At 40.9% G+C, this 16,596-nt stretch overlaps 1 protein-coding gene across 1 annotated transcript in view; it reads right to left on the bottom strand.

Annotated features, from left to right (window-relative positions):
* Positions 1–932: 932 nt before the first annotated feature.
* Positions 933–16,596, bottom strand: part of LOC127969652 (interferon gamma receptor 1-like) — a 32,244-nt gene continuing 16,580 nt past the window's right edge. Inside the window, exons 2-7 of the mRNA XM_052571706.1 lie at positions 5,791–5,908; positions 5,496–5,677; positions 3,961–4,094; positions 3,685–3,856; positions 3,171–3,292; positions 933–3,000 (exon numbers count right to left, since the gene is read on the bottom strand). Coding sequence (XP_052427666.1) covers positions 2,764–3,000; positions 3,171–3,292; positions 3,685–3,856; positions 3,961–4,094; positions 5,496–5,677; positions 5,791–5,908 — 965 coding nt within the window. The 3' untranslated portion in view covers positions 933–2,763. The remainder of the gene's footprint in view (positions 3,001–3,170; positions 3,293–3,684; positions 3,857–3,960; positions 4,095–5,495; positions 5,678–5,790; positions 5,909–16,596) is intronic.

Below are 16,596 nucleotides of genomic sequence, written 5' to 3'. Positions count from 1 at the left end.
CATCAACTGGCAGAATACTATAGCAGCAGAGGGGGCGACAGGACCAGGCTGATGGAGAAGAGCACACAAGGCACCATAGAGCAGAGCTCAGATACTCATTGACTGCCAACTCCGAAGCAGACCGAGTGCCAGGCACGTGGAACCAGTGGCGGAACTCACATGAACAGGACAGGAACTCTAACACAAATAGACAAGACAGGACAAAGCTCCACAGGAAAATAGTTACCCCACAGTAAGGGGATAAATAAAAGAACAAAAAAATAAAGAGTCATGTAACAATAAGAAAGAAATAATTACCAACTTAAACCAACACACTAACTTAAAGAATATCGAACAAAATACAGAACAAAATGAATACTAACCAATAAAAAACAAATAAAAAAAACAAAACAAGAAAAAACAGATTGTTAGACAAGAACACAGAACTTCAAAGGACTAGACTAAACAAGTGCAGGGAGACACAGACACATACTCAGCCACGTTCACAGACAGAGACAAAAACTGTGACAAAAGGGGTGAGAATGACCAAAAACCGGCAAAGATAACAATTACATTTAGCAAGTACAATTAGACAAACAAGGCTAACAAGAGGATGTGGTAAAGAGGAAACAAGGAGGAGGGGCTAAAGAAGCACATGGCCAAGAACATAGACATAGACACAAGAAACAAAACATGAGACAAACAGTCACTGCAAAACCCTGACACTATTTTCTTTGTATTTATTATATGATTTAAAAAGAAAAACTTGTTACGAATACTGCATTAAGCTAACTGAGGCTTGTTATAGTACTTGCATTTCATTGCTCTTTTGTTGTTTTTGATCGCGTCCATTGTCCTCATTTGTAAGTTGCTTTGGATAAAAGTGTTAACATTAAATGTATATATATATATATATATATATATATATATATATATATATATATATATGTGTGTGTGTGTGTGTGTGTGTGTGTGTGTGCGTGCGTGCATGCATATACAACATTGCATTTTTTTTTTTCAGTTGAAAGTATGTATGTCCTATGCAGACATTCTTTAATGCTTTAGGTCAGTAATTCAAAGGTTTATGTATTACATGGGTGATCTAAAAAATATTACATACTTATTTTACATATTTATGATTACATGAAATTACATTCTAGATTATCAACATGCCTGAAAAAACACTCCTTCTAATCGACCCAATGGGAAATGAAGGTTCCTACAAACATAAAAAGAACTGGAGGTCTCATTGTTTGAACTGTTTCATCTTTGTTTACGTTTTTTTTTTTTTTTTTTTTTTTTTTTTTTTGATGTTATTCAATTCTAAACATTTCTACCAAATCTAGGATTTTTTTTAAAACTGAGGTGTGATGAGGAATTTGGATCTGGATTTGGCAGCATGCTGGAAAACAATCCTAACAAAAGCATGCTTAAAATGGTATACAAAAAAACATATATAACAACACAAACTGATAAAACAGTAATTTTGAGTGTCTTTTTTTTTTTTTTTTTTTTTTTGCTGTTTGAATGAAAAGTTAATATAAATTGCACCATTTTAAATATTCATACTTTAACATGGAATATTTAATTTAATGTATTAATGTTTAGAATAAGTGTTATATTCTACACTGTTTTAGCTGTACACATTTACTAATATTCATCTATTTTATTTTCAGGTACAGTGTGAGAACTGGACACATTCTGATTATTGCAAATTCAAAAAGAATAGCCTAAATGTGTTTATGGGCACGAAATGTGTGGGGAACAAATTAATTATTTCAAATGGTTTATGAAAGTATTTACCTGTATCACTTGAAACATTTTGCAGCACTCTTATTTGGTATATTGGTCTTTTTTAGTACATATTTCTATTAATAATAGGTGTTGTTTTGCATATTTGGTATTCTCTGCCTCTGTGTCGTATGATTTTGAACTTTTAAAATTAATTTATGAATTAATGAATTTTTCATCTTGTTCATATTATTATGCATTATTATACATAATCTCAATTAATTTGAGACTGGTGTTTTGTTTTGTTTTTCCTTTGCATTCATCACTAATCACTTAATGCCATGCATATGCCAGAACTGCTTCAGTGTATGACAGTCAGCAGAAGTAAGAGAGAAGTGTTTATTACATTTGAAATATGGATTTTTTTTCTTACAAAAACTCATGGATTCGCTACAGGGAGCCTTTATACATCCCCCCGGAGCCGTCTGCAGCATGTTTTATTACGAATGCGCAAGCTTTATTTGATGGACTGTTCGACTGTAACACCCACTGACTGCAATGACAAAGCCTGGAATAGCCAGAACAATTGTTTAAATTACCTAAATGCCAAATACTGGATTTGTCTGAAAGAAGAAAGTCATATACTCCTAGGATGCTTCTGGGATAAGTAAAACATAGTCTAATTTTCATTTTTGGGTGAGCTAACCTTTTAATATTTTTACTTTTAACTTTTGTTGTTTTTACTTGTTTGTTTCACTAGCAAAAATATTTTATTCACACATTAATTCAGTTTAATGCAGGTTAGTGGGAAACACATCATGCCACTGTGAGAACCAGACGTCACTGCCTGCATTGTACACAGCTTTGTTTCCGTGCACACAACACAAGGCTACTGATCAGTGTGAGAAACTGTTTATGGTCCCAAAAATTATGACAATGACTTGGTGTGAACAAGCCATCTTTCCACAATAAATGGAAAAACCTTCCACTGTTCTTACACACATTTAGACCTAACGCAAAGTATCCCTCAGTAAAGTCCCCTGGACTCATCTCCTACAGGAATTTAGGTCTGTCATAGTCAGACGAACAGCCTAAGCCTTGAGAGTCTTCACCAGCCATGCCCTCTTCAGAAACCACAGGGGGATCCGCTCCAGTGTCATCACGTGCTGAGACTGATTGGTCTTCCTCAGTCAGGTAATTGAGGGGTCCCTGTGATGTCACTGGACAAATGTCTGTCGGCTCAGGTTGGGAAAGAAGCATTGTATGAGATTGCTTGGAGATAATGCACCACTGCAAATGGAAAAGAGCAAACAGTTAGTCTTGGTACTGCCAGGAGCCAACAGCAGATAACCAGACACATCACAAATACAAAACACTGCAAACAACTCCTAAAGAAACAGCTCTAGAATCATGAGGAAGAAAAAAAAACTAAGTGAAAGGACTGACTGAAAGATACATACCAAACCTTGAGGCATTTGGGGGATGTTGGACCATTTCCTCCAAAGCAGCCACACAAAGCCCATGATAATGAAGAGTACAACGGTCGCTACGCCTATCAAAGCTGCAATTATTCCCGTTTTGTCTACAGAAAAGTCAAGAACAATTCAATGAAGTGTCTGCTCTAGTACTCACAAAGATTATTATGGGATTGCATTCTCTTCATGCAGAAGATGCTATAATTTGGCAAAACAATTTATTTTTGGAATTAGGATACTTTTTTCATCGTATTTCAGTAGTATACATTACATAAAAAATAATTAATTAAAACAATAAACAGGCTGCAGTTTTGTCTGGTTCAGCTTGTAGCACAGAATTGCCACACTCTTAGGGTCTCATGGTATTAAATGGTTTAAGCCACAGCTTTTTCACCCCGTTCTCATGTAGTGGACTATATGCCATTAAGGCAGTGATTTCAAACACAGGGAAACATGTGCGAACAAGAGCTCTCACATGAGAAACTGATAATGGTTTTACCGGTCTCAGGCGTCGGCTGAGGGACACAAACGTTGCTGTAGGTATATGAAGGAATCCCAGCAATCACCCCTTCAAGCTTCAGCTCCACACACTGTCCAGCAACGCTTTGGTTAAAGTGGACTTCTGCATTGCACAGATCCTCATCCTCAAAACATGAGTATTTTACCATTTGCTGAGGAAGGAGAAAAGAGCAGAGTGATTGTAACGATTCAACGTCCCAACATGACTAACATTTTAATAAGGACATGGAGGAGTCTGTGTGACTGCTCTTCCAACCTCATCATGTGTGATTTTGTACGTAAATTCTTCTTTCATAATCTCTTGCTTATAAAGCTTGAAAGGGTGCTGAAAAGACACTTCGATCACATCTTTGTGGACAGATGTATTCACAGCTGGAAAGTCCAAAGAGCCTGCAAGCAAAAGGCAATATTGCATTAAGTCAGAATAACAAGAAAAAATTGAAATAGAAGAGTCATCTGTTAATAGACTAAAGCAAATGAATTACAACAATAAAATATCCAAATAGTTTTGCATTTCCTGAAGGAAAGAGCAGAAGTGCGTGAAGGCAGCAGAATGAGAGTCAAAGATTTAGTGACATTTATTTTCTTTTAGGCTATGGTTCTGGCTAATTGATATTCTGTTGTATAAGCCCTGTGTATACTTGTTTTTTTTTATGTTTATGCTAGCGTGTAACTTAGGGTGTATTCACACCAGGAAAGTCTGCTAGTTCACTTGATTTGATCCGGACCAAATACAATGTTGTTGTTGTTTTTTTCTGGTGTGGTTCACTTTCACACTGCCCTTTTCCCAAGTGAACCAGAAACTGTAAACAAACCACACATGTGCTTCAGGTCATCCCTTCATTGGTTAATCCATTCAAGCATACCAGAGTTTGTTTGGAAGCAGACCAAGATAACCTCTTCAGCTGGATCTCTGTTTGGTTGTTTGGTCTGCAACAGAGTGTGATTGCTGTATTCACACCTGCCCAAAAGATCCGGACCAAGGGGGAAACGAACTTGAGTTTGATTCAATCGAACCAAATAAGATAGGTGTACATACACCCATAGCCTTTCAAAGTATACTCCATTTTATAGCATGCATGAACACAGGCAGTCAATGTGCTCTAGAAAGCTTCATCTTTGTCTAGCGTCTGCTCTAAGTTCTGCACAATAAAAATATTTTTTGTATTCATGCAAACTACAGCTGCCACCATCTCATAACCCCATCAAGCATCAATTGTTGTTGCAGTCTCTATTTTGTTGTTGTTGTTTCATCATTGTCCAGTGTCTGCGCTATGTTGTTCACCAGAGGTTGTGATCAATAAAAATCTCTTTGTACTCTAGCCACTAAAGTGGCTGCTATCTTATAACATCCTCACACAAGTACTTGTCAATGTGGGCATGTGCAGTTGTTGCAGTCTCTGCTTTTTTGCAGTCTCCTCAGTTTCATTTTCTACTGTGAAACAGTGGCTTGGGTCATCTGATTAGTGCCAAACCAAGTCAATTCACTTGTCTGGCCTGCACATATAAAGTAAGCACAATTACAGAGATCTGGTGACTAAATCAAACACACTGTACACAGACCCTTGTGTATGTGTAAAAACTGAAATATACTTTGGCCAAAAGCTAATTAAATGTTTGGATTAACACTAAATGATTTGGCCTGAATAAACCGCATATGTTTTATAGGAAGCAAGCCCTGAAATGTCTGAGAAATATCAATAGTGTTTCGTCATCAACAGTGCCTTGCAAATACTGTAATAAACAGTAATACTGTATCCATATGATTGGAGTTATACTCAGAAAACTTACATTTATATTTATGTTTGTTCTCATCAAAATAGTCTTTGCTGTAGGTGAATCTAATGGAGACGTCTTCTGATTTCTCTTGCCCATCATGTGCTGTCAGGGACACCAAGTAATCATCTTCCACATCTGTGCTGTAGCTGCTGATATCAAGGTACGTCTGAGAGGTGTCCACTGTTTGGGAAGGACTGGAGATAAATGGGACAGAGAGATTAAGGAATGTGATTGTCATCAAGTAATGTATTTTTTTCTAAAATAAATTACTTTTTTTTTCTTTATCAGCTGTATAACACACACATACCTTTCATAAGGATTGACCATTACCCTGAATTTTGTCTGTTCAGTTGGATTACTGTAGTTCCAGTAGAGGACATTCACAAAGTTGTGACAAACAACACTGACATTTTTTGGAGAAGGAACTGTAGAAAAAAAAAGTTACATTTACAACCATTTTATTACTCTGCTATATAAACTCAAAGCTCATGAGCGCAGCAAATCCTTGAAGTATTGCTCAACAGCTACAGGTGCATCTCAATAAACTAGAATGTCATGGAAAAGTTCATTTATTTCAGTAATTCAACTCGAATTGTGAAACTTGTGTATTAAGTCAATTCAGTGCTCACAATTGTGATGAGTTTGGCTCACATTCAACAAAAACCCACCAAAAAAAAAAAAAAAAAGAATACTTCATAAGAGCAATACAAAAAAATTGTAAATTGATGGCCTTCTGGAAAGTATGTTCATTTACTGTATATGTACTAAATACTTGGTAGGGGCTCCTTTTGCTTTGATTACGGCCTCAATTCAGCGTGGCATGGAGGTGATCAGTTTGTGACACTGAGGTGGTCTGGAAGCCCAGGTTTCTTTCACAGTGGCCTTCAGCTCATCTGCATTGTTTGGTCTCTTGTTTCTCCTCTTCCTCTTGACAATACCCCATAGATTCTCTCTGAGGTTCAGGTCTGGTGAGTTTGCTGGCCAGTCAAGCACAACACCATGATTATTTATCCAACTTTTGGTGCTTTTGGCAGTGTGGGCAGGGGCCAAATCCTGCTGGAAAATGAAATCAGCATCTTCAAAAAGCTGGTCAGCAGAAGGAAGCATTTAGTGCTCCAAAATTTCATGGTAAAAAGGTGCAGTGACTTTGGTTTTCAAAAAACACAATGGACCAACAACAGCAGATGATATTGCATCCCAAATCATCACAGACTGTGGAAACTTAACACTGAACTTCAAGATACTTGGGCTTTGAGCTTCTCCACCCTTCCTCCAGACTCTAGGACCTTGCTCCCATCTGTAAAGAGGACTTTGGATCAATGGGCAACAGTCCAGTTCTTATTTTCCTTTAGCCCAGGTAAGACGCCTCAGGAGTGGCTTAACAAGAGGAATACGACAACTGTAGCCAAATTCCTTCACACGTCTGTGTGTGGTGGCTCTTGATTCTTTGATGCCTTGACCCCAGCCTCAGCCCATTCATTGTGAAGTTCACTCAAATTCTTGAATCAATTTTGCTTGACAATCCTCATAAGGCTGCGGTTCTCTCGGTTGGTTGTGCATCTTTTTTCTTCCACACTTTTTCCTTCCACTCAACTTTCTTTTAGCATGTTTGGATACAGCACTCTGTGAACAGCCAGCTTCTTTGGCAATGAATGTTTGGGGCTTACCCTCCTTGTGAAGGGTGTCAATGATTGTCATCTGGACAACTGTCAGATCAGCAGTCTTCCTCATGATTGTGTTGTCACGTCCTCCCCCCAGTCTAGGGTCGGGGATTCCGGACAAAGTTAAAATAAAGAATTTAGACTAAGCCTGCCCCTCTCCTGTCCCAGCTGACACAAACACAACGGAGCGAGAGTATAGTTAAGAGAGAAAGTTTTTAATTCACAAAGTAACATAACAGGAAGCGTGAATCTTCAGGAGGGGTTTATAGCCAAAATAACAAACAAAAGAGGAACTAACTAAGACCTGATTAAACATTAACTTACCTAACAAAACCAAAACCCAAAACAAAATACATCAGTCTCCCCTTTACTCCCTAGCTGTCCAAAAACAGGAGAAAACAAGGGATCATAAAACAAATGGCAACCTCCTCCCTACGGCTTCCAAAACAAACAAAAAAATTACATTAAAGCAAACATAAGAACAAAGAACTCTCACTCGAACGGCAACCGCTTAGCAGCTACCATCAGGACAACCAGTGCGATGAATGTCTGGGGCAGGAGACGGCGGGCAGAATGGCAGCGGCCAATACCGTGGAGCTCTACAACGCGCATACACAGCGAGCTCACAACGCCGAACCAACCACGTCATCCGACAACCCACATGTCGCATGACTGACGCCCCGTCCTCAGTGCCATCCTCCTCAGCTTTTAAGCATGCTCCATCCTCCACATAATCACCTGCAGCTGCATCCAATTAACACTGCGTAGAGGGAAGAGATAAAGAGAGAAAGGAGGGAAACTACACAACAAATATCACCACAACAAAGACAGATAATAACAATTAAGTCCAGAGGACGTAACACCCCCACCCTTAACTACAAAACCCGATTTGTAGTAAAGACAAAGGTAGCAAGCCATGCAGTTTTCAATAGGCCATCTAACTATCGTCGGTATAAACCCGGGACAATGCATCGGCTACAATATTCTCTGTACCTTTCTTATAACGGATGTCTAAATTAAACTCTTGCAAAAAGAGTGCCCATCTCATGAGGCGTTGGTTAGTGTTAGACATACGAGCTAAAAATATCAGAGGGTTGTGGTCTGTGTACACCACTATGTGATCACCGGAGCTTAGGTACACTTCAAAATGCTGAATAGCCAACAATAGAGCTAGAGCCTCTTTCTCTATGGTGCTATAATTCCTTTGACACCTGTTGAACTTCTATGAGAAATAGCTCACTGGATGTTCGATCCCATCATCATCAGCTTGTATCAGCACCATGCCAGCACCATTAGCACTCGCATCCACCTGCAGACTAAAAGAAACAGCAAAATTCGGAGCCTGGAGAACTGGAGCATTGCATAACAGATCCTTAGCAGAGCAAAAAGCGGTTTCACAGGTTTCATTCCACACAAATTTACGTTCCGTGCTCAGCAAGTCAGTAAGAGGTGCAACTACCGAGGCAAAATTCCGACAGAAACCTCGGTAGTACCCAGTCATTCCCAAGAAACGCCGCAAATCGCGTTTATTAATAGGTGAAGGGAATTTCACAATGGCTTCAATCTTAGCCTGAACCGGTTTAACCTGACCTTGTCCGACCAATTTACCAAGGTAAGTCACTACTGCCTTAGCAAATTCACATTTACTGAGGTTAAGTGTCAAAGATGCTTTAGCCAATCGCTCCATAACTGAACCAAGGGTGCTTAAATGGTCTTCCCATGTCAGACTATATATTACCACGTCATCTAAATAGACTTCGCAGTTTTGCACATCTGACAACACAAGATGCATCAACCTTTGGAATGTGGCAGGTGCATTACGCATCCCGAAAGCCATGACCGTGTACTGCATGAATGCGTCGGGTGTAACAAACGCAGAAATTTCAGAAGCGCGTGCTGTTAATGGCACCTGCCAATAACCTTTTAAAAGGTCGAGTTTAGTGACATAGCGTGATGAACCCACACGATCAACACAGTCCTCCATCCTAGGGAGAGGAAAAGAATCAGCCTTAGTAACATCATTTATTCTGCGAAAATCCGTGCAGAATCGAAACGAGCCATCAGACTTTGGCACAAGTAGACAGGGAGAGCTCCACGGACTCTGACTGGGTACAGCAAAACCGTTACTCACTAGATACTTGACTTCATCTTTCATTGCTTGACGTTTATGTGGATTAACTCGATATGGGTGCTGTTTGATTGGCGTACTCTGACCCACTTCAATATCATGCATTAACACATTTGTCTGCGAAGGAACATCACCAAACAATGTAGAATACTTGTGAATCAGTTCAATAACATCATCACGCTGATTCTTAGACAAATACGAAAGGTGAGATGGCAAGGTGGCTAAGATAGAAGAATTTGAAAACCTCCCAAAAGATGCTTGAGCATCCTTGCCAGTCACCTCACCTGTCTCTAGTGCACCAATGAGAGATGGTTCAACAACATTCGTAGTATTCACAATTTCAGCAGAAGGGTTGACTTCAGGCACATCTCTGGCAACATATGCTTTTAACATATTCACATGGCAAACTCTACTTTTGCGTCGTCGATCTGGAGTTAAAACTGCGTAGTTAGTATCGCTCAGTTTTTTCTCGATTTTATATGGACCAGCAAAACGAGCATGCATGGGAGAATTAGGCACAGGCAGAAGGGCAAGCACAGAGTCACCTGCCTGAAAGTCACGAACAACACTTGTTCTATCGTGTCTACACTTCATCTTAATTTGACTCTCAGCAAGATGCTGTTTAGCAACTTCTCAAACACCATGAAGTTGTTCACGAAACGTACAAACATATTCAAGGATCGGTACACGAGGAAGATCTTTAGCAAGAAACTGTTCACTTAACAATTTCAAGGGTCCACGAACAGTGTGTCCAAACACAAGTTCGGCTGGACTAAATCCCAAGGATTCTTGTTTGGTACTCCTTATTGCAAACATTAGCAAAGGTAGTCCATCCACCCACTCTTTATTCGTTTCAACGCAATAAGTGCGCAACATTGATTTTAGCGTCTGATGAAAACGCTCGAGCGCACCTTGCGATTCAGGGTGATACGCACTCGACATCTGATGTTCCACCTGTAATTCATCTACCAGCTGTTCAAACAAACGTGAAGTGAAATTTGTTCCCTGGTCGGTCTGAATTACTCTAGGTAACCCGAACAGAGAGCAAAACTTTACCAGCTCCTTAACCACCACTTTCGCTTTTATAGAGCGCAATGGCACAGCCTCGGGGTAGCGGGTGGCTGCGCACATTATAGTAAGAACGTACTGATGACCAGACTTAGCCTTTGGCAAGGGGCCAACACAATCCAAAATAAGTCTCTCAAACGACTCCCCTATGACAGGAATAGGTTTGAGTGGCGCATGCGGAATCACTTGATTAGGTTTGCCCACAAGTTGACAAATATGACAAGACCGAACGAACGCAGACACGGAAGACTTCAAACTTGGCCAGAAAAAATATCTAGCAATGCGGTCATACGTTTTTGTAACACCAAGGTGACCTGAACAAATATGTTCATGAGCTAGCTTCATAATTTGCAAACGATAACCAGTAGGAAGAACAATCTGATATACACGATCACTTCCTGGGGTTGACGGCTTCCACCAGCGCATCAACACATCTTCATCCCAAAAGTAACCCACCAAAGCATCTGAAGCTCGAGTTCTATCAACAGCCGCACTGATGCATTTAAGCAGAGTTGAATCAGATTTTTGCGCAGCGATTAACTGTTCCCTTCCCACTTTTAAGGAGGTTTCATTTGCGCTGGAATTCTCATCACACGGTAATGGTTGGGGTTTAACAAGCAATTTACATTCTGCGGCCTCAGGCAGTGCAGCTAAAAAGGAACTTGACAGATCCACTACATCTTCATATTTCTTTTGAGCACGTGTTACAGCACATGCCGAGAAAACAGTGGAGAATTGTGACAGAGCAGCTACCTGCTCCCTAACATCAGGCTTCGCTGACACAATCGGGAATGGAAAAACTTTAGCTCCAGCCAAATCATTACCCAAGATCATACTCACGCCCTCCACAGTTAACTGTGGCTGCACACCAATGTTAACAGGACCCGAAATGAGGTCAGATTTTAAATGGACTACATGCAACGGCACAGGAGTACAGCCCATCTCAATACCTCGGATGAGTACATCATCGCCTGTATATGACGCACTCGAAAAAGGCAGTGCACTCTCCAATATCAGTGACTGTGCAGACCCTGTATCTCGCAGCATGACTATAGGCTTTGCCTCAGAATCATCCGAAAGCGAAACTAAACAAGTTTGCAAAAATGATTCAAACACATTAGGGCTAGAATGCGGTGGCTCTCCAGACACAGAAATAAATGCTACCCCTTTAGACTTACTAGCTTTTTGCTGCCAGGCTTTACAATTTGTGATGGCTAGGATCAAGGCAATAAAAACAAGCTCTTTTTTTGTCAGGACGTTTTACTGTATTTGCTTCATCGTCAGCCCTAACAAAATTACCCCTTGACATCCTTTTCTCTCTCCCTACATCCGCAATGAAGGGTGCTGTATGAGCACGCATAACCGGGAATACAGTCTTATGAGTGAGCACGAATTCATCTGCATGTATTGCTGCATCAGCAAGTTTAAATACTCTCTGCTCGTTCAAATGTACCACAATACTTTCGGGCAGACAGCTCTTAAAATCTTCGAGTAAGATCAACTCTTGCAAACCCTCAAGAGTCGTAATCTTAGTAGAAGCACACCATTTCTCGAATAACACTCTCTTCTCACGCACAAACTCCACAAAGGTTTGCTTGGCTGCTTTTGAACATGCCCTGAATCTCTGTCGATACGCCTCCGGTACCAACTCGTAAGCACGTAATACAGCCACTTTCACAACATCATAATTCAGTGAATCCTCAATTGGCAGGGCTGCAAAAACCTCTTGTGCTTTGCCAACGAGATTACACTGTAATAATAATGCCCACATCTCTCTAGGCCATTTCAAGTTAGCCGCAACACGTTCGAAGGCCACGAAGTACGAATCGACCTCAGTCTCACGGAATGGCGGAACGAGTTTGACATACCTACTAATGTCAAAGTCGGGTTGATCCATCTCAGAGCTACCGGAAGCCAGCAGCCTGGAGCGTGGTGACGGAACTGGTCTCTTACACATCTGAGCTTCCAGGTCCAATTTACGCAGCTTAACATCTCGATCAGCTGTTATCTCCAACTCTTTCAGTCGAAGCAGTTGCGTTTCATATTCCTGTTTCTTTAACTCAAGATCTAACTCTCTTAGGCGAACAGTTACCATTGGATCTACTTGAGAAGGCTTTTTACCATTCCCAGAATATACATCGTCAAATACCTCTCCACCAGTCTCTGCCTCCGGACCTCCAGCTATGGAACGTTCAGGCAAAATACCATTCTCCACTAACCTAGCGTACAACTCCTCCTTAACAACCTGCTTCCTTGCCGCTTTAGAAACAGTTATATTAAAGAAATCTGCTATCTGTATCAGGTCTACTTTCCTACACCGTTCAAATTCTCCTAATGTGGGCGAAAGAGTGAACTTAACTAAATCGAAATCCATCCTAAACCGTATGAACTTCCTCCCCTATCCAAAAGATCAAAACAGCCAAGCAAAAAGGCTTTAACGACAGATAACGATTCAAACAAACAACCATAACAAATCACCATGAACAACAAGCCCTCAATTGCTATGGTGTCACAGCCATACGAATTATTACAAAAAGACGAGCGAACGGCCAAACAAACACCAAATGTTATAATAACCGGACGAAGTACCAATTATCAAAACGGCTGGACGAGCCCCCAATTGTCACGTCCTCCCCCCAGTCTAGGGTCGGGGATTCCGGACAAAGTTAAAATAAAGAATTTAGACTAAGCCCGCCCCTCTCCTGTCCCAGCTGACACAAACACAACGGAGCGAGAGTATAGTTAAGAGAGAAAGTTTTTAATTCACAAAGTAACATAACAGGAAGCGTGAATCTTCAGGAGGGGTTTATAGCCAAAATAACAAACAAAAGAGGAACTAACTAAGACCTGATTAAACATTAACTTACCTAACAAAACCAAAACCCAAAACAAAATACATCAGTCTCCCCTTTACTCCCTAGCTGTCCAAAAACAGGAGAAAACAAGGGATCATAAAACAAATGGCAACCTCCTCCCTACGGCTTCCAAAACAAACAAAAAAATTACATTAAAGCAAACATAAGAACAAAGAACTCTCACTCGAACGGCAACCGCTTAGCAGCTACCATCAGGACAACCAGTGCGATGAATGTCTGGGGCAGGAGACGGCGGGCAGAATGGCAGCGGCCAATACCGTGGAGCTCTACAACGCGCATACACAGCGAGCTCACAACGCCGAACCAACCACGTCATCCGACAACCCACATGTCGCATGACCGACGCCCCGTCCTCAGTGCCATCCTCCTCAGCTTTTAAGCATGCTCCATCCTCCACATAATCACCTGCAGCTGCATCCAATTAACACTGCGTAGAGGGAAGAGATAAAGAGAGAAAGGAGGGAAACTACACAACAAATATCACCACAACAAAGACAGATAATAACAATTAAGTCCAGAGGACGTAACAGTGTAGCCTAGTGAACCAAACTGAGAGACCATTTTGAAGGTTCAGGGAACCTTTGCAGGTGTTTTGAGTTGATTAGCTGATTGGCATTTCACCATATTCTAATTTGTTGAGATGGTGAATTGGTGGGTTTTTGTTAAATGTGAACAAAAATCATCCCAATAAAATCTACTACATAAAAACAACTTCATTTTGATGAAAAATAAAAAATGAGAAAATATATAATCATCTATGTCAAAACTACCAATATAAGTTTAGTGAATAATTCAGCAGCAAAATATACTCTAGATTATAGAAAAATCTTGAGTGCAATAATTGTATAAAATGTTGTGAAATATTTTATTTACAAATAAAAGTGAATAAGACTAAAATTTGGTAAAACACATTGCTCTTTTTATTGATGTAAAATAAATTCATGAAAAAGTAAGTATATACATCTATATAGAAATGTAACAGACGTTTATTTTAAATGTATAGCACAGTAATTAAGGCAGCAATGTATGATAGATAAGTAAGACAGAACAATAATCTTTGATTGTGCATAAAAGTATTAAAGTATTAAAGATTCTGTCTACACATCTCCTGTAGTAGCAAATTAGCTGGCAGCATAAGAGGAGCAAGTAATCCCATAGGATCATAAACTGAAATAACTGTAGACAAAATACCCCTCCATATACACTGATGGGGTTACAACTACAGTTTAAAATTAAATGTATCAGCTTCTGCACACCACTGAAGCCCCAAAGTTCTTTCTACAGGCAATTCGTTTCTGTCTATAACCAAATACTGGATGTCTTCTGTACTCTTCTGGAACTGATTGCAGTACTTTGCGACTATTACTGATCCATTTGGTCAAACACAATCCACCCTTTTGACAAACAGCAATAAGATCCTGTCCATGACAACAGCAGCCTATGCTGGCACTTTTTTAGCATATTCCTTCATAATATCAGAAAGGAAATCAGTATATTTCCCATGCAACGGTTCATTTCTTTCAGTCCTTTTTATTGGACCATTGCACCTCTATTTGGCAACACATACAGGTGCTGGTCATATAATAAGAATATCATCAAAAAGTTCCACTTTTTACATTCAAAAAGTTAAATATGTATATTATATTCATTCATTACACACAGACTGATATATTTCAAATGTCTATTTCTTTTAACTCTGATGATTATAACTGACAACTAAGGAAAATCCCAAATTTATTATCTCAGAAAATTTGAATATAACTTAAGACCACTGTTGGGAACGTTACTTTAAAAAAGTAATTAGTTATAGTTACTCACTATTTGTTCCAAAAAGTAACTGAGTTAGTAACTGAATTACTCTATAATAAAAGTAACTCGTTACCAGGGAAAGAAACTATTTGCGTTACTGTAAAAAAAAAAAAAAAATTCTCCCTATTGTCACACACCTGGACTCATTTAATGTGTTTTTGCCCATGACCCAGTTTCTGTCTTTCCGTGTTTGATTAGTTCCCAGGTGTGTCCATTATCTTCCTCATGTGTTCCATGTCCCTGTTAATTTATGATTCCATCCACCTGTGTTTCCCCAATTATCCTTTGTACTTAAGCCTTGTCCTTTCAGTTCTGTTTTGTCGGGTCTTCATTACCATTTGCATTTGCTACTTACGTGTGTCTACCTCTGTGCTCCATGTTGGATATCCCCTGTGTTGGATATATTAAAAACCTTATTCCGTTTATCCTCGACTCCGTATTCCTTCAGGCAGCGTAAAAACCGTGACAGAAGACCCGACCTAAAGAGAAAATAGAAAACTGCGTGTTCTTCCCTCCGTTTTTGTGTTTTCAAAGTCTTTTCTTTTCTTAGTGTTTCTATGGATCCCCTCTATCGTCCCGAATTCCTCATCCTTCTGCTGAAGCAGGAAGAACGCTCTCTCGAGGACCACACCAGATGGTTTCTCCTATTAGCAAATGCCACCAGCTACCCGGACGGCGCGCTCTGCACCTTCTACAACACCAGCCTGAACTCCAAATGCAGAGCGTTGTCGTCCGAAGATGGTCCTCGAGAGAATTTCGCCGCATACGTGGAGTGGACTCTGGCGAGAAATGGCTCATCTCTCACCGTCTGCCCCATAGAGGACCTCGCCAGCCCCACTCCCGACCCAGAGACCAGCCAGCCACCATCTCGCTACACGGAGCCAGAGCCCACCGCAGCCGCAGAGCCCGAGCCATCCATTGACAGGGAACAGGATCTCGAGAGCGCGACTGACCAGGTGTGTGAGCCGGCAACACCGTGCATCGTGGGAGTCCTCGTGGAGATCGAGGGCGTGGAGGAAAGCCCTGCCCACACTCCTGCGACTGAGGGTGAGCTGTATACAGTCTCTGAAGGTCATATGGAGCAAGCTCCGGATCTGATGGACTGGTCTAAGGAGGTAATCCCTAATTTTCCTGTTTCCCCGCTGGTTCCGTCCAGCCCTGATTCCCCTGTATACCCTCTCAGTCTCCCACTCCTACCTCCTCCAGTCATTTCCTCTGCTCCATTTCCGCTGGTTACGCCCAGCCCTGAGTTTTCTGTTTCTCCGCTGGTTACGCCCAGCCCTGAGTTTTCTGTTTCTCCGCTGGTTACGCCCAGCCCTGAGTTTTCTGTTTCTCCGCTGGTTACGCCCAGCCCTGAGTTTTCTGTTTCTCCGCTGGTTCCGCTCAGTCCTGAGTTTTCTGTTTCTCCGCTGGTTACGCCCAGCCCTGAGTTTTCCGTTTCTCCGCTGGTTACGCCCAGCCCTGAGTTTCCTGTGTCTCCGCTGGTTCCGCCCAGCTCTGAATCTTCTGTGTCTCCGCTGGTTCCGCCCAGCTCTGAATCTTCTGTGTCTCCGCTGGTTCCACCCAGCCCT

Source organism: Carassius gibelio, chromosome B13 (genome assembly GCF_023724105.1).
Source record: "Carassius gibelio isolate Cgi1373 ecotype wild population from Czech Republic chromosome B13, carGib1.2-hapl.c, whole genome shotgun sequence".
Classification (NCBI taxonomy): Eukaryota; Metazoa; Chordata; class Actinopteri; order Cypriniformes; family Cyprinidae; genus Carassius; species Carassius gibelio.
The sequence above is the reverse complement of the archived record's forward strand: the minus strand, read 5'-3'. Positions and strand labels throughout refer to the sequence as shown.